This window comes from Scyliorhinus torazame, chromosome 2 (assembly GCF_047496885.1).
Source record: "Scyliorhinus torazame isolate Kashiwa2021f chromosome 2, sScyTor2.1, whole genome shotgun sequence".
Taxonomy (NCBI): domain Eukaryota; kingdom Metazoa; phylum Chordata; class Chondrichthyes; order Carcharhiniformes; family Scyliorhinidae; genus Scyliorhinus; species Scyliorhinus torazame.
In genome coordinates, this window is record NC_092708.1 from 303,017,973 (window position 1) to 303,039,903 (window position 21,931).

At 50.6% G+C, this 21,931-nt stretch overlaps 1 protein-coding gene across 1 annotated transcript in view; it reads right to left on the bottom strand.

The window, feature by feature from the left end:
* The window catches only part of LOC140407314 (mitochondrial ribonuclease P catalytic subunit-like), a 117,930-nt gene extending 96,963 nt beyond the window's left edge, over nucleotides 1–20,967 (bottom strand). The window contains exons 1-2 of the mRNA XM_072494904.1: nucleotides 20,848–20,967; nucleotides 20,059–20,166 (exon numbers count right to left, since the gene is read on the bottom strand). Of these exons, the coding sequence (XP_072351005.1) occupies nucleotides 20,059–20,166; nucleotides 20,848–20,967 (228 nt within the window). The remainder of the gene's footprint in view (nucleotides 1–20,058; nucleotides 20,167–20,847) is intronic.
* Between the last annotated feature and the right edge of the window lie 964 nt (nucleotides 20,968–21,931).

Here is a 21,931-nt window from a genome sequence, read left to right on the forward strand (position 1 = left end):
GCTCCGATATTTTTCTCCTCATCTGGGACGCGCCAACCTACGCTGAGGCCATGGTGCTACTGAAGGAGAACTACACTCAGTAAACTAACAAAATCTACGCCAGGCACCTCCTGTCCACGCAGCATCAACTCCCCGGTGAGTCTGTGGAAGATTTCTGGCGTGCCCTGCACATCCTGGTGAGAGACTGCGATTGCCAGGCCATTTCGGCTGTTGAACATTCTGACCTGCTAATTAGAGACGCGTTTGTTACGGGCATAGGGTCAGCCTACATCCGCCAGCGCCTCTTAGAAGGGGCTATCCTCGACCTCGCAGCAACCAAGAAACTAGCGCTCTCGCTCACAGTCGCCTCACGCAATATACAGGCGTATGCCCACAACCGCACGACCCACCCCTCCTGGGCATCGTGGACCCCGCCAGCGAACACCGTATCGTGGACCTCATCAGCGACCTCCCCCAGCCAACCCCAGGCCTGCGCTGCGCGGCAGCCAACCAACCCCGGGGGGACCCAAGTGCTACTTCTGCAGTCAAAACACCCCCGGCAGCGCTGCCCGGCACGGAGCGCGCTCTGCAAGGCCTGCGGGAAGAAAGGACATTTCGCTGCTGTGTGCCAGGCCCGCTCGATCGCCGCTATTGTCTCTGCACCCCCCACATGCGACCAGTGGGCGCCGCCATCTTCTTCGCCTCAGGACATGCGCAGCCCGTGGGCGCCTCCATCTTCCCCGCCTCAGGACACGTGCGGCCCGTGGGCGCCGCCATCTTCCCGCCTCATGACCCCTGCTCGTCGGGCACCTCATTGGGCCACTCATCGCCTGCAACCGCCGCCGACCAGCCACGTCTGGCCTCCATCACGATCGACCAGTCCCGACCGTACAGCCTCGCGACCGCGTCGACGACAGTGAAGGTCGACGGGCACAAGATATCCTGCCTTCTGGACTCCGGGAGCACTGAGAGCTTCATCCACCCCAAAATGGTAAGGCGCTGCTCCCTCACGGTACACCCCATCAACCAGAGAATCTCCCTGGCCTACGGATTCCACTTTATGGCGATCCGGGGGTATTGCACCGCCACCCTAACCATCCAGGGCGTAGAGTTCAGCGGCTTCCGGCTCTACGTCTTCCCCAACCTCTGCGCTGCCCTGTTACTCGGCCTGGACTTCCAGGGCAACCTCCAGAGCATAACCCTGAAATTTGGCGGGCCCCTACCACCCCTTACTATCTGCGGTTTCACGACCCTTCCCTGTTTGCGAACCTCACCTCGGATTGCAAACCCGTCGCCACCAGGAGCAGACGGTACAGTGCCCAGGACAGGACCTTCATCAGGTCGGAGGTCCAGCGGCTGCTGCGGGAAGGTATTATCGAGGCCAGCAACAGCCACTGGAGAGCCCAAATGGGTAGTGCTGAAAACTGGGGAGAAAAACAGGATGGCAGTTGACTACAGTCAGACCATTAATCGGTACACGCAGCTCGACGCGTACCCCCTGCCACGCATATCTGATATGGTCAATCAGATTGCACAGTACTGGGTCTTCTCGACAGTGGACCTGAAAGCTGCCTACCACCAGCTCCCCATTCGCAAGGCGGACCGCCAGTACACCGCGTTTGAAGTGGACGGCCGCCTTTACCACTTCCTTAGGGTTCCCTTCGGCGTCACTAACGGGGTCTCGGTCTTCCAACGGAAGATGGACCGAATGGTTGACCAGTATGGACTGCGGGCCACTTTCCCGTACCTGGATAACGTCACCATCTGCGGCCACGACCAGCAGCACCACAACGCTAACCTTTCCAAATTCCTCCACACTGCCAAACTCCTCAACCTAACCTACAACAAGGAGAAGTGCGTGTTCAGCACGAACCGATTAGCCATCCTCGGCTATGTGGTTCAGAACGGAGTTCTAGGGCCCGACCCCAATCGCATGCGCCCCTCATGGAACTCCCCCTTCCCCACTGCCCCAAGGCCCTCAAACGATGCCTGGGGTTCTTCTCGTACTACGCCCAGTGGGTCCCTAACTATGCGGACAAGGCATGCCCACTCCACCGGTTTCCCACTGACGGCCGAGGCTCACCAGGCCTTCAACCGTATCAAGGCCGACATCGCCAAGGCCGTGATGCACGCGGTCGACGAGACGCTCCCCTTCCAAGTCGAGAACGATGCATCAGACGTCGCTCTGGCTGCCACCCTCAACCAGACAGGTAGGCCCGTGGCATTCTTTTCCCGCATCCTCCATGCCTCCGAAATTCGGCACTCCTCTGTCAAAAAGGAGGCCCAAGCTATCGTTGAAGCTGTGTGGCACTGGAGGCATTACCTGGCCGGCAGGAGATTCACTCTCCTCACTGACCAACGGTCGGTTGCCTTCATGTTTAACAACACACAGCAGGGTAAGATCAAAAATGATAAGATCTTGAGGTGGAGGATCGAGCTCTCCACCTACAAATTACGATCTCGGTCACCCAGGGGTCACCCGCTTTAATCATTTCATAAAGGCCCGCAGTCTGCCCTACTCCATCGAGGAAGTCAGAGCTATCACCAGAGACTGCCAGGTCTGCGCGGAGTGTAAACCGCACTTCTACCGGCCAGACCGTGCGTGCCTGAAGGCCTCTCGCCCCTTGGAACGCCTCAGTGTGGACTTCAAAGGGCCCCTCCCCTCCACCATCCGCAACACGTACTTTCTTAATGTGGTCGACGAATATTCCAGATTCTCCTTCGCCATCTTCGCCCTCAACACCATCTTCGCTCTGTTCGATTTCCCCGACCACAGCGACCGGGGATCCTCATTTATGAGCGATGAGCTGCGCCAGTACCTGCTCAACTGGGGCATTGCCTCGAGCAGGACGACCAGCTACAACCCCAGGGGAAACGGGCAGATGGAGTGGGAGAATGGGACGGTCTGGAAGGCCGTCCAGCTGGCCCTACGGTCCAGAAATCTCCCAGCCTCCCGCTGGCAGGAGGTCCTCCCTGATGCCCTCCACTCCATTTGATTGCTCCTGTGCACTGCGACTAATGAAACTCCCCATGAACGTCTCTTTGCCTTCCCCAGGAAGTCAACCTCCGGGGTTTCGCTTCTAACACGGCTGGCACCTCCAGGACCCGTTCTCCTCCGCAAGCATGTGCGGCTCCACAAGGCGGACCCGTTGGTTGAGAGGGTACAGCTACTCCACGCGAACCCGCAGTACGCCAACGTAGCGTATCCCGACGGCTGCCAAGACACAGTCTCCCTCAGGGACCTGGCGCCAACTGGGTATAACCTAAAGCACAATTGATTTTATAATATTTCTAGATTAAGCATTATGAAAATATTCTGTGAATTAGGAGGGGTGACCAGATTATGCTTTGTATTAAAAGTAAAATGATTCAGCAGTAAGAAGTTAGTTAGGGCCTCATGGCCAGACAGTTGATAAGGGAAACTAGGTCTTTGTTTCTGTCGGAATTCAAACCCTGCTGCTATTTAGCCATTATTGGGGATAGCCTTACAGGAAGAAGGAGTCATTGCCTAGCAGAGGTCTAGAAGCATTCTAAAGGTCACTAGAGACTCCTCGAACATGTGGGGTAGGGTAGGAAATCTTTTGAAGGTCATGAATAAACATTCTTTGTTTGGAAAAGGCCAGGATATAAGAGGGTGGGAGGAGTTAAGAGGAGTGTTAAAGTTTGTCTCAAAAGGGTTATAACCCTGTGCGGGTGGGCCCGCGAATCATGTCCATATGTTTTGAGCCTGTCTGAAGCTTGGGGGATTCTGGCAGGGGTTTGCCGACGTTATGTCGAAGGTCTTGAAGGTAAAGGTGGTCTTGAGTGCGTAAGAGGCGATCTTTGGAGTGTCAGAAGACCCGGGACGAGAGAGGCCGATGTCTTCGCCTTTGCCTCCCTGGTAGCCCGGAGACAGATCTTATTGGAATGGCGGGACTCAGGGTCGCCGAAACCAGGGGTGTGGGTTAGTGACCTGGCAGAGATTCTTCGGCTGGAGAAGATAAAGTTCGCCTTGAGACGGTCTGTGGAGGGGTTTGTCTTTGAGAACAGATGGGGGGGGGGGGGGGCGTTAGGTATTTAGTTGGTTTGATTATTTGCAGCCCTGTTGGCTTGCTTTGTTTTATGGTTGTGTTTGATGTGTAAATATATATAAATGCCTCAATAAAATATTTTTTTTCAAAAAAAAAAGATATATAACATGCGCTCTCGTGTCTGTCAGACTGACTTCTCAAGGGAAGTATGAGTCAGACTTTTATCTTCCAGCCACCTTCATGTGGATCCTCATTAAAAGCCTACGTGCAGAATCTACCACATTTGATCCTCGTCTACTTTTCCAAATCTAACATGCCTATAATAAGAATAAAAAGCGGAACAAGAGTATTGACCTATATCTCATGGATCTGGAATACAAAGGAGTGGTAGAAGTTTGGAACTCTCTTTGCGAATCATAGAATTAACAGTGTAGGAGGCCATTTGGCCCATTGAATCTACACCGGCCCTTGAAAGAGCACTCACTCTACCTAAGCCCACACCTGCGCTCTATCCCAGTAACCCAGTAATCCCACCTTACCTTTGGACACTAAGGGGCAATTTAGGGTGGCCAATCCACTTAACTTGCACATCTTTGGACTGTGGGAGGGAACCGGAACACCCGTAGGAAACCAACGCAGCCACGTGGAGAAAGTGCAAACTCCACACAGACAGTCACCCGAGGCTGGAATTGAACACGGGTCCCTAGAGCTGAGGCAGCAGTGCTAACCACCGTGCCATGTTCCACTGTGCCACCCCTATGACAATTGAAAAGAGATGAACTATTCATTTTAAATCAGAGATTGATAGATTCTTGTGAACCAAAGCTATGAAGCGATTTGGGGCAAAGGAAAGTATATGGGGTTAAATTTCAAATCAGACTTGATCTTAATGAATGGCAGAAGAAGGGGCAGCATGGTGGCACAGAGGTTAGTGCTGCTGCCTCACGGTGCCGAGGTCCCAGATTCGATCCCGGCTCTGGGTCATTGTCCGTGTGGAGTTTGCACATACTCCCCGTGTTTGCGTGGGTTTCGCCCCCACAACCCAAAAGATGTGCAAGGTAGGTGAATTGGTCACACTAAATTGTCCCTTAATTGGAAAAAATGAATTTGGTATTCTAAATTTAAAAAAAAAAATGAATGGCAGAACAGTTTCAAGGGACTAGTGGTCCACTCATGTTCCTATGTTATATTTCAGTTATATAGAGATCCGGTTAGAACCCATTTAGACCTGGAAGGGGTTGTAGTGTATATTCACTATGCAAACTCCATTTTTTGGGAAGCACTGAAGGCAGTGGTCCGGGAAGAAATTATCTCATTTACGGTTCGTGCGAATAAGGAAAGGAGGGCGGAACATGACCGTCTAGTGAGCGAGATAGGGGAGGTGGACAGGGAATATTCGAGGGTGCCCACCGTGGAGGGATTGGCGGAGGAAAATGTTGCAGGGGCAATTTGACAGGCTGACAACAGGTAGGGCGGTAGGGCGATTGCATAGGGCAAGAGGGGTGCAATATGAGTATGGCGAGAAGGCGAGCCGCATGCTGGCGCACCAGCTGCGGAGGCAGGCTGCGTCCAGAGAAATATTGAAGATCTGGACTGGGACTGGGGCTGGGGCTGTGGTGTCAGAGCCAGGGAAGATAAATGAGGCATTTAGAGAGTATTACCAGGGACTTAATGAGGCAGACCCAGGAGGAGAGGAGGGAGACATGGGGTGGATTCTGGACGAGCTGGAATTTACCCAGGTGGAGGAAGCAAAGAGGCAGGCATTGGAAAGCCCCTGGGGCTGAGGGAGGTGCTGGATAGTATCAGGGGTATGAAGTCGGGGAAGGCCCCTGGGCCGGATGGGTACCCGGCAGGATTTTATAAGGAATTTGCGGCGGACCTGGCACCACATCTGTTGGGGGTGTTTAATGAAGCACTGGAGAAGGGGGAGTTGCCGGAGACGATGAAGCAGGCAGTAGTCACACTAATCCCCAAAAAAGGGAAGGATCCGGTGGTATGTGGGTCGTATAGACCCATATCACTATTGAACACGGATGTGAAAGTATTGGCTAAGTTGTTGGCGGGGAGGATGGAGGATTGTGTCCCGGGGGTGGTTGCAGAAGATCAAACAGGCTTCGTGAAGGGCAGGCCGCTCGCGAGTAATATAAGACGGCTGTTGAATGCAATTATGAATCCGTCGGGAGCTCTGGTACCGGAGGTGGTGGTGTCCATGGACGCTGAGAAAGCATTTGATCGGGTGTTCGAAGTTTTGGGAAGGTTTGGGTTTGGGCCGAGATTTGTGGCATGGGTGCGGTTGCTCTATGTGGTGTCAAGAGCGAGGGTGAGGAGGAATGATATGAGCTCTTGAAGCTTTGACTTACACAGGGGTATGAGGCAGGGGTGCCCGCTGTCGCCGCTGCTGTTTGCACTGGCCATAGAGCCATTGGCGATGGCTCTCAGGGGGTCGGCAGAGTGGCAGGGGATAATGAGGGGACAGAGGGAGCATCGGGTGTCGCTCTATGCCGATGATGTCTTGCTGTATGTTTTGGATCCGTTGGAGAGTATAGGAAGGATTATGGGCCTGTTGGGGAGGTTTGGAGGGTTCTCGGGATACAAGCTGAATGTAGGGAAAAGCAAGTTATTCCCGGTGAATGAGCTGGCACAGCGGGCTAATTTAGGGGGGGATGCCATTTACGGTAGCGAGGGATAGGTTTAGATACTTGGGGATTCAGGTAGCGAGGGAATGGACGGGGCTCCATAAGTGGAACTTAACGAAGCTGGTGGAGGAGGCCAGGGAGGATCTTAAGAGGTGGGATACACTGCACTTAACGTTGGCGGGGAGGGTCAAAGTGGTGAAAATGAATATTCTGCCGAGTTCTTGTTTATCTTTCAGGCTCTCCCGATCTTTATACCAAAGGCCTTTGTTCGGTAAGTGGACACAATCATCTCTGACTTTGTATGGGCGGGGAAGGTGCCAAGGGTGGGGAGGACCCTGCTACAGAGGCAGAAGCAGCAGGGGGGGTTGGCGTTGCCAGACTTGCTTCATTATTATTGGGCGGCGAATGTGGACAAGGTGCGGCGGTGGTGGGAAGGAGAAGGGGTAGAATGGGTTAGGATGGTGGAGGAATCTTGTAAGGGGTCTAGTTTGAGGGCTATGGTGACGGCAACATTGCCAATGGCTCAGAGTAGGTATTCAGGGAGCCCAGTGGTGCAGTCCATGGTGAAGATATGGAATCAGCTGAGGAGGCATTTTAGGAAGGGATGTCGGTGCTAACGCCGCTGTGCAAGAATCATGGGTTTGAGCCGGGGGGGGATGGATAGTGTATACAGGAGGTGGAGGGAATTTGGGCTGGTCAAGGTGAGGGATTTGTATTTGGAGGAAGGGTTCGCCAGTCTGGAGGAACTAAGGGAGAGGGTAGAGCTGCCGAGGGGGAGTGAGTTCAGGTATCTACAGTTTACGGACTTTGCATGAAAGGTCTGGAAGGGGTTCCCTACCCTGCTGGAGCGACTGCTGCTTACGGATGTGGAAGGGGAGGGAAGAATGGGGATATACACAAGTGGCTGGGGGAGCAGGGAGGCGAGCAGGTGGTGAAGATCAAGAGAAATGGGAAGCGGAGTTGGGAATGGAGATCAATTGGGGAGTATGGAGTGAGGCACTGCGAAGGGTAAACGGGACCTCTTCTTGTGCAAGGATGAGCCTGATACAGTTTAAGGTGGTGCACAGGGTGCACATGACTCGGGCGAGAATGAGTGGGTTCTTTCAGGGGTAGCAGATGAGTGCGAGAGGTGTGGTTGGGGCCCAGCGAATCAGGTGCGCATGTTTTGGGGTTGTGAAAAATTGGGAAGATTCTGGGCGTGAGTGTTCGCTGTCTTAGCCAGGATAGTGGAGGAGGGAGTGGACCCGGACCCTTTGGTGGCGATATTTGGGGTTTCAGAGAAGCCAGAGCTCATGGAGAGGAGGAAGGCCGATGTCTTGGCCTTCGCCTCTCTGATTGCACGGCGACGAATTTTGCTGGAGTGGCGGTCGGCATCGCCACCGGGGTAGCAGCATGGTAGGGCGACCTGTATGACTTTCTGCGGTTAGAGAAGATAAAGTATGGGTTAATGGGCTCAGCAGGGGAGTTTGAGAAAAGGTGGGGGATGTTTGTGACCGTGTTTGAGGAGCTGTTCGTCGCAGGGGGATGGGGGGGGGGGGGGTGGTGTTGGCATTTGTGTCTGTTTTCATGACGGGGAGGCTCCCAAGATATGGAATAGTCCACATTTTCCATACTGGAACCTGGAACTTAATGGCTGAAGTAATTGGAGTCATTTTGGTTTTTGATTGAAGGTGTCATAGGCTGACCAATTTTCTGTCTGTTCTGTAAATTATCTCCATACATAAAGGAAGTTTGCTCGAGGGGAGGTGCAGTATTGCAGTGAGGAAGTTGGAAAAGAGGGTCTGTACAATGAAACTAAAGAACACGGCAACATACTAAGTACATAGACAATAAAGGGCAGGATGAGAAAAGAGTGTATGAATAGGTTAGGAAAGCTAAAAGGAACTACAAAAATTAAATTATCAAGAAATATAACAAGAGATAATAAAGTATTCCAGGGAATCCAGGGTGAGGTAGCCAATTCGATACAAAATTGGCTTGGCGACCGAAGTCAAAAGATGGTTGTGGAAGGTTGTTTTTCAAACTGGAGGCTTGTGACCAGCGGTGTGCCTCAGGGACCGGTGCTGGGTTCACTGTTATTTGTGATATATATGAGTGATTTGGATGAGAATGTAGGAGGCATGGTTCGTAAGTTTGCAGATAACACCAAGATTGGTGGCACAGTGGATAGTGAAGAAGGTTATACAAGATTGCATCAGGACCTTGACCAATTGGGCCAGTAGGTTGATGAATGGCAGAGTTTAATTCGGATAAATGTGAGGTGATGCATTTTGGTAGATCAAATCAGGGCAGGACCTATTCAGTTAATGGTAGGGAGTTGGGGAGAGTTACAGAACAAAGATATCTAGGGGTACAGGTTCATAGCTCCTTGAAGGTGGAGTCGCAGGTGGACAGGGTGGTGAAGAAGGCATTCAGCATGCTAGGTTTTATTGGTCAGAATATTGAATACAGGAGTTGGGACATCTTGTTGAAGTTGTACAAGACATTGGTAAGACCACACATGGAATACTGTGTTCAGTTCTGGTCACCCTATTATAGGAAGGATATTGTTAAACTAGAAAGAGTGCAGAACAGATTTATGAGGATGTTACCAGGACTTGATGGTCTGAGTTATTAGGAGAGTCTGGGACTTTTTTGCCTGGAGCAGAGTCATAGAATTTACAGTGCATAAGGAGGCCATTCAGCCCACCAAGTCTGCCCCAGCCCTTGAAAAGAGCACCCTACCCAAGCCCACACCTCCACCCTATCCCCGTAACCCCACTCAACCTTTTTGGACACGGAGGGCAATTTAGCATGGCCAATCCACCTAACCTACACACTTTTGGACTGTGGGAGGAAACCGGAGCACCCGGAGGAAACCCACGCAGACACTGGGAGAACGTGCTGACTCTGCACAGACAGTGACTCAAGCCTGGAATCGAACCTGGGACCCTGGAGCTGTGAGACAACTGTGCTAACCACTATGCTACCGGGTGATCTTATAGAGGTCTATAACTTTTTTTTTTTTTATAAATGTTTTATTGAAAATTTTTTCCCAAACACAATTTTTCCCCTCTTACAAAGCAAACGCAACAATAACAATACAGAAATTTTAAACAATACACAAGTAACAAAACCCCTTTATCTTTGACCTAAACTAAACCCCCCCCCCCCCCCCCCCCCCCCCCCCCCCCCCTCCCCCTGGGTTGCTGCTGCTGGTCATCTGTCTTCCCTCTAACGTTCCCCTAGGTAGTCGAGAAATGGCTGCCACTGCCTGGTGAACCCTTGAGCCGATCCTCTCAGGGCAAACTTTATCTGTTCCAGTTTAATGAACCCCGCCATATCATTTACCCAGGCCTCCAGTCCGGGGGGTTTCGCCTCCTTCCACATGAGTAGGATCCTGCGCCGGGCTACTAGGGACGCAAAGGCCACAACGTCGGCCTCTTTCGCCTCCTGCACTCCCGGCTCTTCCGCAACTCCAAATAGAGCTAACCCCCAGCCTGGTTTGACCCGGGCCTTCACCACCCGCGAAATCACTCCCGTCACTCCCTTCCAATACCCTTCCAGTGCCGGGCATGCCCAAAACATATGTGCGTGGTTTGCCGGGCTCCCGCCACACCTCCCACATTTGTCCTCCACTCCAAAGAACCTGCTCAATCTTGCTCCCGTTATGTGTGCTCTATGTAGCACCTTAAATTGAATCAGGCTAAGCCTGGCGCATGAGGAAGAGGAATTTACCCTCATCTCTCGGTAAATCTCTGACACCTTGCCCTCTCCGACCCACACCCCTGAAAGCACCCTGTCCTGTATCCCCTGTGTCGGGAGCAATGGAAATTCCCTCACCTGTTGTCTAGTAAATGCCCTCACCTGCATATATCTCAAGAAATTTCCCCAGGGCAACTTATACTTTTCCTCCAATGCTCCCAAGCTCGCAAAAGTCCCATCTATAAATAAATCTCCCACCCTCCTAATTCCCAACTGGAACCAGCTCTGAAATCCTCCATCCATTCTTCCTGGGGCGAACCTATGGTTGTTCCTGATTGGGGACCCCACCAGGGCTCCCCGCACCCCTCTCTGTCGCCTCCACTGTCCCCAGATATTCAATGTTGCCGCCACCACCGGGTTCGTGGTAAACATTTTAGGTGAGATCGGTAGCGGCGCCGTCACCAGCGCCTCTAAACTCGTCCCTTTACAGGACTTTCTCTCCAGTCTTTCCCACGCCGCTCCCTCACCCTCCATCATCCATTTACGTATCATTGCCACATTGGCGGCCCAATAGTAATCGCCCAAGTTCGGTAGTGCCAATCCTCCTCTGTCCCTACTACGCTGAAGGAACCCCCTCCTTACTCTCGGAACTTTCCCTGCCCACACGAAGCTCGTGATGCTCCTGTCTATTTTATTAAAAAAGGTCTTAGTGATTAGTATAGGGAGACATTGAAATACAAATAAGAACCTCGGGAGGACCATCATCTTAATTGCTTGCACCCTGCCCGCCAGCGATAGAGGCTGCATGTCCCACCTCTTGAAGTCCTCCTCCATTTGTTCTACCAACCGTGTCAGATTAAGTCTGTGCAAGGTTCCCCAGCTCCTAGCGATCTGAATCCCCAGGTATTGGAAGTTTCTTTCCACTTTCCTTAGAGGCAAGCCTTCTATCTCTCTACTCTGGTCCCCTGGATGTATCACAAATAATTCACTCTTTCCCATGTTTAGCCTATACCCCGAGAAATCCCCGAACCCCCTCAAAATTCGCATAACCTCTATCATTCCCCCCGCTGGGTCCGACACGTATAACAATAGGTCATCCGCATATAACGAGACTCGGTGTTCTTCTCCCCCTCTAATCACCCCTCTCCATTTCCTGGAGTCTCTCAACGCCATGGCCAGAGGTTCAATTGCCAACGCGAACAACAATGGAGACAGCGGGCATCCCTGTCTTGTTCCCCTATATAGTCGGAAATACTCCGATCTATGTCGACCTGTAACTACGCTTGCCGTTGGAGCCCCATAAAGAAGTCTAACCCAGCTAATAAACCCGTTCCCAAACCCAAACCTCCTTAACACTTCCCATAAATACTCCCACTCCACCCTATCAAATGCCTTCTCTGCGTCCATTGCCGCCACTATCTCTGCCTCCCCCTCCACTGGGGGCATCATTATCACCCCTAATAGTCGTCGCACGTTAACATTCAGTTGTCTCCCTTTTACGAACCCTGTCTGATCTTCGTGCACCACCCCCGGGACACATAGAGGTCTATAACTTAATGAGAAGCACAGATAAGGTAGATAGTCAACATCTTTTCCCAAAGGTAGAGGAGTCTAGAACTAGAGGGCATAGGTTTAAGGTGAGAGGGGGAAAATACAAAGAGACCAGAGGGGAAATGTTTTCACAGAGGGTGGTGAGCACCTGGAAAGAGCTGCCAGAGGCAGTGGTAGAGGCAGATACAATTTTTTCCTTTAAAAAACAGTTAGACAGTTACATAGCAGGGTAGGTATAGAGGGATATGGGCCAAATGCGGGCAAGTGGGCCTAGCTTAGTGATAAAAATTGGGCGGCATAGACAAGCTGGGCCGGAGGGCCTGTTTCCATGCTGTAAACATCTATGACTATTTTACAGACACATAAATAACAAAAGATCAAGTTAGAAATGGGGGCACTAAAGGATGCACAAGAGAAAATCATAGGAAAGTGATAGAAATATTAAATAGTTACTTTGGGCTGAATTTGAAATACCAGACTTCCGGGTGCGGCGATGACCAGCTGAGTCGCACGTTTCGGCAGCTCCCTGTGAAACGGACTTTTGGGCTCTTGATAGGAGCCCCAACGGCAATTTTAACGGCTGAAAACACCGTGCGGTAAACCAGAAGGGTGTTCCCCCTGGACACGGATGGAAAAAGGAGAGGAAAGTGGCCGGATTGCAGCGGATCCTTTGGAACAACGGCAAGGAAGGCAAGCAGAAACCAAGATGGCGTCGGAAGGTGGCAGTTTCATATGGGGCCCTGAACAACAAGAGTTCTTGAAATGCTGCGTGGAGGAGATAAAAAAGGAAATGAAGAAAGAGTTGTTGGCCCCGATATTACAGGCGATTGAAGGGCTGAAAGAGGAACAAAAGACCCAGGAGCAGGAGCTTCGGGTCGTGAAGGCGAAAGCAGCAGAGAATGAAAACGACATGCAGGGCCTGGTGGTGAAGTCGGAGATACAGGAGGCACACCAGAAACGATCTGTGGAGAGGTTGGAGGCACTGGAAAATAACGCAAGGAGGAACAACTTGAGGATTCTTGGCCTTCCTGAAGGTGTGGAGGGGGGCGGACGTCGGGGCATATGTGAGCACGATGCTGCACTCGTTAATGGGAGTGGAGGCCCCGACGGGTCCGTTGGAGGTGGAGGGAGCATACAGAGTTATGGTGCGGGGACCGAGAGCAGGAGAAACTCCCAGAGCCACAGTGGTGAGATTTCTCCGTTTTAAGGATAGAGAAATGGTCCTTAGATGGGCGAAGAAAACTCGGTGTAGTAAATGGGAGAACGCGGTGATCCGCGTCTATCAAGATTGGAGTGCGGAGGTGGCGAGAAGGAGGGCGAGCTTTAATCGGGCCAAAGCGGTACTTCACAAAAAAAAGATAAAGTTTGGAATGCTGCAACCGGCAAGACTGTGGGTCACATATCAAGGGAGGCACCACTACTTTGAGACGGCGGATGAAGCGTGGACTTTTATTGTAGAAGAAAAATTGGAATGATTGGACTACGAAAATGAACGTTTGGACAAAGTGGTGGGACGAGTGGGGGGGGAGGGGCGAAGAGGGATTGTATGATTAATCCTGCGGTATGGTAACTTTTCTTTCTCCCACAGGTGGTGATGGGGGGAGGTGGGGAGGGAGAGGAGATGGGGCGTTGGCCATGGGAGGCGGGGCCGAGGGAGAGGCGCGGGCTTGGTTCCCGCGCTATGATAATTATGGCGGGAATAGAGAAGCAGGAAGGAGGGGGCGCCGCACGGGGCGAGCCGTGATCACGGGGGGAAGCCGAGGTCAGCCAGAGTTTGCTGACTTCTGGGAGCAACATGGGGGGAGTAATTACGCTAGCGGGGGGTCTAGCGGGGGGGGGGGGGGGGGAGGGGGGGAATTACGGGGTTGCTGCTGCTGGGGAAAGGGGGGAGTGGGTGCGGGAAAGGATGGGCGGGGGGGCACCGTCTGGGAGAAATACAGCCGCGTGGGAACTGGGCGAGAAGCTGGAAAAAGATGATGGCTAACCGGCAAGGGGGGGGGGGGGGGGGGTGGGAAGCCCCCCAACCCGGCTGATCACGTGGAACGTGAGGGGGCTTAACGGGCCGATAAAGAGGGCACGAGTACTCGCACACCTTAAGAAACTTAAAGCAGATGTGGTCATGTTACAGGAAACGCACCTGAAACTGATAGATCAGGTTAGGCTGCGCAAAGGATGGGTAGGGCATTCCATTCGGGGCTGGATGCGAAAAACAGGGGGGGTGGCTATATTAGTGGGGAAGCGGGTAATGTTCGAGGCAAAGACTATAGTGGCGGATAACGGGGGCAGATACGTGGTGGTGAGTGGCAAATTACAGGGAGAGATGGTGGTGTTGGTAAACGTGTATGCCCCGAATTGGGACGATGCCAATTTTATGAGGCGAATGCTAGGACGCATCCCAGACCTAGAGACCGGAAAGCTGATAATGGGGGGAGACTTCAACACGGTGTTGGAACCAAGGCTGGATAGGTCGAAGTCCAGGACTGGTAGGAGGCCGGCAGCAGCCAAGGTGCTTAAGGATTTTATGGAGCAGATGGGAGGGGTGGACCCGTGGAGATTCAGTAGACCTAGGAGTAAGGAGTTCTCGTTTTTCTCTTATGTCCATAAAGTCTATTCACGCATAGACTTTTTTGTGTTGGGTAGGGCATTGATCCCGAGGGTGAGGGGAACGGAATATACGGCTATAGGCATTTCGGATCATGCCCCACACTGGGTAGACTTGGAGATAGGGGAGGAAACAAGAGGGCGTCCACCCTGGAGAATGGATATGGGACTAATGGCGGATGAGGGGGTGTGCTTAAGGGTGAGGGGATGCATTGAAAAGTACTTGGAACTTAATGACAATGGGGAGGTTCAGGTGGGAGTGGTCTGGGAGGCGTTGAAGGCGGTGGTTAGGGGGGAGCTGATATCAATAAGGACACATAAAGGGAAGCAGGAGAGTAAGGAACGGGAGCGGTTGTTGCAAGAACTTTTGAGGGTGGACAGACAGTATGCGGAAGCACCGGAGGAGGGACTGTATAGGGAAAGGCAAAGGCTGCATGTGGAATTTGACTTGCTGACCACAGGCACTGCAGAGGCACAATGGAGGAAGGCGCAGGGTGTACAGTATGAATATGGAGAGAAGGCGAGCAGATTGCTGGCACACCAATTGAGGAAAAGGGGAGCAGCGAGGGAAATAGGGGGGGTGAGAGACGAAGATGGAGAGACGGAGCGGGGAGCGGAGAGAGTGAATGAAGTGTTTAAGACATTTTATAAAAAATTGTATGAAGCTCAACCCCCGGATGGGAGGGAGAGAATGATGGAGTTTTTGGATCGGCTGGAAATTCCCACGGTGGAAGAGCAGGAAAGGATGGGATTGGGAGCACAGATCACGGTAGAAGAAGTGGTGAAAGGAATTAGGAACATGCAGACGGGAAAGGCCCCGGGACCGGACGGATTCCCAGTTGAATTTTACAAAAAATATTTGGACTTGCTCGCCCCGCTACTGACGAGGACCTTCAACGAGGCAAAGGAAAGGGGACAACTGCCCCCGACTATGTCAGAAGCAACGATATCGCTTCTTTTAAAGAAGGAAAAGGATCCGCTACAATGTGGGTCCTACAGACCAATCTCCCTCCTCAATGTAGATGCCAAGGTCTTGGCCAAGGTAATGGCAATGAGAATAGAGGAATGTGTCCCGGGGGTGGTTCATGAGGACCAAACTGGGTTTGTGAAGGGGAGACAGCTGAACACGAACATACGGAGGTTGTTAGGGGTAATGATGATGGCCCCACCAGAGGGTGAAACGGAGATAGTAGTGGCGATGGATGCCGAGAAAGCATTTGATAGAGTGGAGTGGGATTATCTGTGGGAGGTGTTGAGGAGATTTGGGTTCGGAGAGGGGTATGTTAGATGGGTGCAGCTGTTGTATAGGGCCCCAGTGGCGAGTGTGGTCACGAATGGACGGGGATCGGCATATTTTCGGCTCCATAGAGGGACTAGGCAGGGATGTCCTCTGTCCCCATTACTGTTTGCACTGGCGATTGAGCCCCTGGCGATAGCGCTGAGAGGTTCCAAGGGATGGAGGGGAATACTTAGGGGAGGAGAAGAACACCGGGTATCTTTATATGCGGATGATCTGCTACTATATGTGGCGGATCCAGCGGAGGGGATGCCAGAAATAATGCGGATACTTGGGGAGTTTGGGGATTTTTCAGGGTATAAATTGAACATGGGAAAGAGTGAGCTGTTTGTGGTGCATCCAGGGGAGCAGAGTAGAGAAATAGAAGACCTACCGTTGAGGAAGGTAACAAGAGACTTTCGTTACCTGGGGATCCAGATAGCTAAGAATTGGGGCACATTGCACAGGCTAAATTTGACGCGGTTGGTGGAACAGATGGAGGACGATTTCAAGAGATGGGATATGGTAGCATTGTCAATGGCAGGGAGGGTGCAGGCAGTTAAGATGGTGGTCCTCCCGAGATTCATTTTTGTGTTTCAGTGTCTCCCGGTGGTGATCACGAAGGCTTTTTTCAAAAGGATAGAAAAGAGTATCATGGGTTTTGTTTGGGCCGGGAAGACTCCGAGAGTGAGGAAGGGATTCTTACAGCGTAGTAGGGATAGGGGGGGGCTGGCACTACCGAGCCTAAGTGAGTATTATTGGGCCGCTAATATTTCAATGGTGAGTAAGTGGATGGGAGAGGAGGAAGGAGCGGCGTGGAAGAGATTAGAGAGGGCGTCCTGTAGGGGGACCAGCCTGCAGGCTATGGTGACAGCCCCATTGCCGTTCTCACCAAGGAACTATACCACGAGTCCGGTGGTGGTAGCTACACTGAAGATTTGGGGACAGTGGAGACGACATAGGGGAAAGACCGGAGCACTGGGGGGGGTCCCCGATAAGAAACAACCATAGGTTTGCCCCGGGGGGAATGGATGGGGGATATGGAATGTGGCAAAGAGCAGGTATAACGCAATTGAAAGATCTATTTGTGGATGGGAAGTTTGCGAGTCTGGGAGCGCTGACCGAGAAATATGGGTTGCCCCAAGGGAATGCATTCAGGTACATGCAATTGAGGGCTTTTGCGAGGCAGCAGGTGAGGGAATTCCCGCAGCTCCCGACACAAGAGGTGCAGGACAGAGTCATCTCAAAGAAATGGGTGGGGGACGGTAAGGTGTCGGATATATATAGGGAAATGAGAGACGAAGGGGAGACTATGATGGATGAACTAAAAGGGAAATGGGAAGAAGAGCTAGGGGAGGAGATTGAGGAGGGGATGTGGGCAGATGCCCTAAACAGGGTAAACTCGTCGTCCTCGTGCGCCAGGCTAAGCCTGATTCAGTTTAAGGTATTACACAGGGCACATATGACTGGAACACGGCTCAGTAAATTTTTTGGGGTGGAGGATAGGTGTGCGAGGTGCTCGAGAAGCCCAGCGAATCATACCCATATGTTTTGGTCATGCCCGGCACTACAGGGGTTTTGGATGGGGGTGACAAAGGTGCTTTCGAAAGTAGTAGGAGTCCGGGTCGAACCAAGCTGGGGGTTGGCTATATTTGGGGTTGCACAAGAGCCGGGAGTGCAGGAGGCGAAAGAGGCCGATGTTTTGGCCTTTGCGTCCCTAGTAGCCAGGCGCAGAATATTGCGCATGTGGAAAGAAGCCAAGCCCCCGGGGGTGGAGACCTGGATAAATGATATGGCGGGGTTCATAAAGTTAGAGCGGATTAAGTTCGTCCTAAGGGGGTCGGCTCAAGGGTTTACTAGGCGGTGGCAACCGTTCGTCGAATATCTTGCGGAAAGATAGATAGGGGAGAACAAAGAAGGCAGCAGCAGCGGCCCAGGACTTGGGGGGGGGGGGAGGGATGGGGGGGGATGGGGGGGGGTGGCCTGAGACAAGGCAGTTGCCAATTAGGGCTAGTTTTTATATATTTTTTTTTTTTTGTTATTTAATATTTATTTATTTGTTGTTGTTTTTGTTTAAATTTAAAAAAGGTCATTATTATCTGTATTGTTACAATGTTGTGTAAAGGATGCACAATGTACTGTGTTGGTTGACCAAAAATTTTCAATAAAATATTATTTAAAAAAAAAAGAATTTGAAATACCAAAAATTGTGTGGATTGGGCGGATGTCAGAGGTTAAAGTTCTTCAAATTCAACCCCGACCCCAATCAACCTTCAACTCCTGGTTGTACTGGATCAAGACGAGGAGCAGGTATCCGACTTACTGCCAGCCAGTGAGTTGGTCATTTAAATTTTTTAATGAGGCTGGCAGCCTCTGATTTAATCCAGTTATAGGTTTAACTGTCCAAACTTCTGGAAACACAACAGCTTAAGGGAGGTGGGGGCAGCTTTGGGCAGAAGGTCAAGTGTCCTGACAATGTTTCTTTCTACCCCCATCTCAGCATCCAGGGTCAGGGATCAGACGTGGAGATTGGTTCCCTCCCCACTTGGAGCCAGGCATCAAATCCTCCCAGATGCTGAGGTCAGTGGTCATCACCATCACCTTCTCACCAAGATCTGGAAATGAACCCACCATCCTCCTGGGATCAGATTAATCCAGCCACTCACAGTTGAGAAGGAGGAGAGCAGCCGGTTCACATCCACAAAGAATGCAATTTGTGGCTTTGATGAAGTCAAATTCAGTGTGATAGGGTGGAAACATGACTGGAGGTACAAATGTGAAAATAAGCAGTTGAAGAAGGCAAAAGTTAAGAGTCCTCAAAACTATTTAACACTGTAGCACACTATGTCAAATTGATTGACCAATAATACTTTGCTGAAACAAAAGCTATTTTAAACTGTACGTAAACATCGATTTACTGAGCAGAATACTGGCATGCATTAAGTGCTTGCATTCTCAGATTGCTCTCTTACTGGATTTTCTTTTTTTTTATATAAATGTTTTTATTCTCCATTTTCACATAATCCTTCAAAATGTACACCCCACCCACAAACAGTAACAAATACATAATCAATCCCCTTAACAATACCAACGATCCCATCCTCCCACCACCCAAACAACGGCCCACCTGTCAATATATACATCCAATAAATAAAAAAACTCCCACGGTGGCAACAAAAAAAAAACAAAAGAGCAAAAAAAAGGAGTCCGGGACCGCCCATGGTCACCATTGGCATATAGAGTCCACTCCCCCTCCCCTACACTCAACGCCCTCCAATCTCTGAAAGAGTACCGTACATGATACCCAAGAGTTGTAACCCCCCCCCCCCCCACCCCACACACAGTCTCCAACTCCTCCAGTCCACTGCCTCTTGTAAAACTCCTCCCCCAACCTCGGTTCCTTCCCCCCAACTTTCCACCCCGGCTAGACCACTCGGACCCTGTTCTGCCAGGCTCCGATGGCCGCAGCCCCTCCCCCCACCTCACTCCCTCCCCTCACCTCACTCCAGTTCACTGGCCGGCTTAAACTGGCCAGCGTGGAGGCCCCCGCCCAGGTCCCTTTCCCCCTTGCCCGGCCCTAGGAAAGCCCAGAAATCCCCTTTTAGCACACAAACCCCGCATATCCACCTACACCCCAAAGAGCCCTCATTTCAAGTGAAAGTCCCATCACTTCCCTTGTCCAAACTTACTGGATTTTCTAAATGACGATTCCTAATTCTTGCTAAAACAGTGAATCATCCTTGTGTTTTCTGTCTATTCTATACATCTATACAAACAAGAAATGGGTGGCGCGTTACCAAGGAGACATTTGAGATGACTCATCATTCAAATGTATGGCAAGAAAGCCAAATGCAGTATTTTGATGATGTTAGCATCATCGCTAGGACACCCCATCAGAATAAAGCATTTGTGTACAATTACTCATGCCCAATCCAATTTACACATGACGATATCTATTCATGTATATCTATAGCTACCAGTGAGTTTAAGTTGTTGAATGAAAGCATTTTGCTGATCTATTTTTAAAAAGGGAAGTTAGATTCAACCAACCGAACATCAATCACAGGTAAAATAATTATGTGGTAAAATAATGGCCTATAAATCTGCACATCTTCTGAAACCAAATCAAAATTTCAAAAGGTTATAGCTTTACGTATTACAACATTGTCATGTAAAATTAAAACCACATGACATCTTTTGTGGTCCATTTATTTAGATTGGCATTTCCCATTTTGTACAATTCTGTGACATTGCGAATTCCTCAAAAATGGTGTTAAAGCATAATGGAATTTCTTGATCTCTCTCAATATAGAATACTCACAATTCTGGACTGATTACCCCTAGCTGTGATGTTAGCAACATTTAATCCATCAATTACGACATCAAAAGGCAGACGATTTTGCACAAAGGTTTGGAAATGTTGCAATTCCTAAAAAACAGTAATGAAAATGATCAACCATTTTATTGACTGATTATAAATATGAACAGTTTTGCCATTTTTTTCCACTGAAGGCTTTGTCTTCTTGATGGTCTACAATTCCTCAGGAGTCAAATATTCTTGCCAAATTAGCCACTACTCCCCTCTGAACCGCAATGGAAATGTCAGGTGTTTTTGTTTTTACTTTAGAGTACCCAATAATCTTTTTCCAATTGAGGGGCAATTTAGCGTGGCCAATCCACCTAGCCTGCACATCTTTGGGTTGTGGGGGCGAGACCCATGCAAACATGGGGAGAATGTGCAAACTCCACATGGAATTGCGGTTTACCCATGATCAACATGATCTTGGCCACGGACCCTTTTATTTTGCCCAGGCCCGCTTGAAAAACCTCAGGGTGCTTCCCCAGGACATCATAGAGTCCCACAATGCCCATCCGGAAGAACTGCTGCTACCCAGCTGGAATCTCTGTCGCCAATCCCGGCCCAGCAGACTTGGGTTGGGGTCCGGACCACTATCAGCAGCAGCCTAACGAACTGCTGTCCGACGGTGTTTGGACTACAGGGTGAGATTCCAGCGATCTCACTCCCTTGGGGGGGGGGGGGGGGTAAATTGCGTTGGCTTTAAAAAAATATAGCGCACATGCTCCACATACTGATTCCAGTCTTTCACACCTGCATCAAATATGTCGAGTCTGCCAAAGAGCAGCGTTTTGCAAATAGTGCAATCCTTGTTCCTTTACGTTGAAGGGTTGTCATACTCTGAAATGCCAGCTGTGCCAATAGTAGTTCCATGTTATCCTCATCTCCAATATTGTAGACAAGGACAAGCCCAGAAAAGCAGAGTCAAAGTAGTTTATTTCCAACTCTCAGTTAGAATAAATATAGACAAAGCAATAGTCCAAGTCCCAGCCGGGACCATTCTGAGATACCACCCTGGGCCGGCTTTAATCTCATGGAATTAACCAGCCTGCTGATGAGCCTCCGCCCCTCAACACGAGAGCTCGTTCTCCACGAGCCCTCTGGGAGACGCCCGTCCCCATGGGTACAACAATAAGATAAGAGTCTTTGTTTCAGATGGTTGCTTATAGTACACCTTCCTTTACTTTAGGCTTTGAATTCGAGATTTCTGCTTTCCAGTCTGTAATGGTTTTCACTGTAGATTCATTCAGGCGTCTGCAGTATCAGAAATACCGCAGCAATCCAGTTTTTCTTGAGAAAACACAAGAGCGCATGAAAGAACAGCTCCTTACCAAGACCTGAGCGTGGAGGTGGCCAGGAGAGCAGGCTTCAATCAGATCAGGGCGATCCTTTTCAAGAAAAAGGTGAAGTTTGGACTGTTATACCCAGCCCGTCTCTGGGTCACGCATGAGGGTCAGCACTTTTACTTTTGAGTCGCCCGAGGACGCGTTGCACTTGGCAAGAAAGAAAGGGCTGAAGAAGGACTGAGAACTTTTGAACTTGGCTGCAACGTTCGTGTTTCTGTTTTCGCTGTTTTGTTTCTCTGTTTTTGTAAAAAGTTTCTCGTTTTGCTTGGAACCAGCAGTAGAGCTGGGCGAGTTTAGGTTTTCATTTGCACTGTTGGGGGATGGAGCTGTGCTAGTTTTGATCTTGTTTTTTTCTGTTGGGCAATTGTGTGGGGATTGTTTGATGTTGGAGTTTGTTTGCATGAGCGGGGGGGAAGGACAATAGGTGGGAGACTATCTGGCACCGGGGATGGGGGGGCCACCAAGCTAGCTGGGTGAGCTAGCTATCGGAA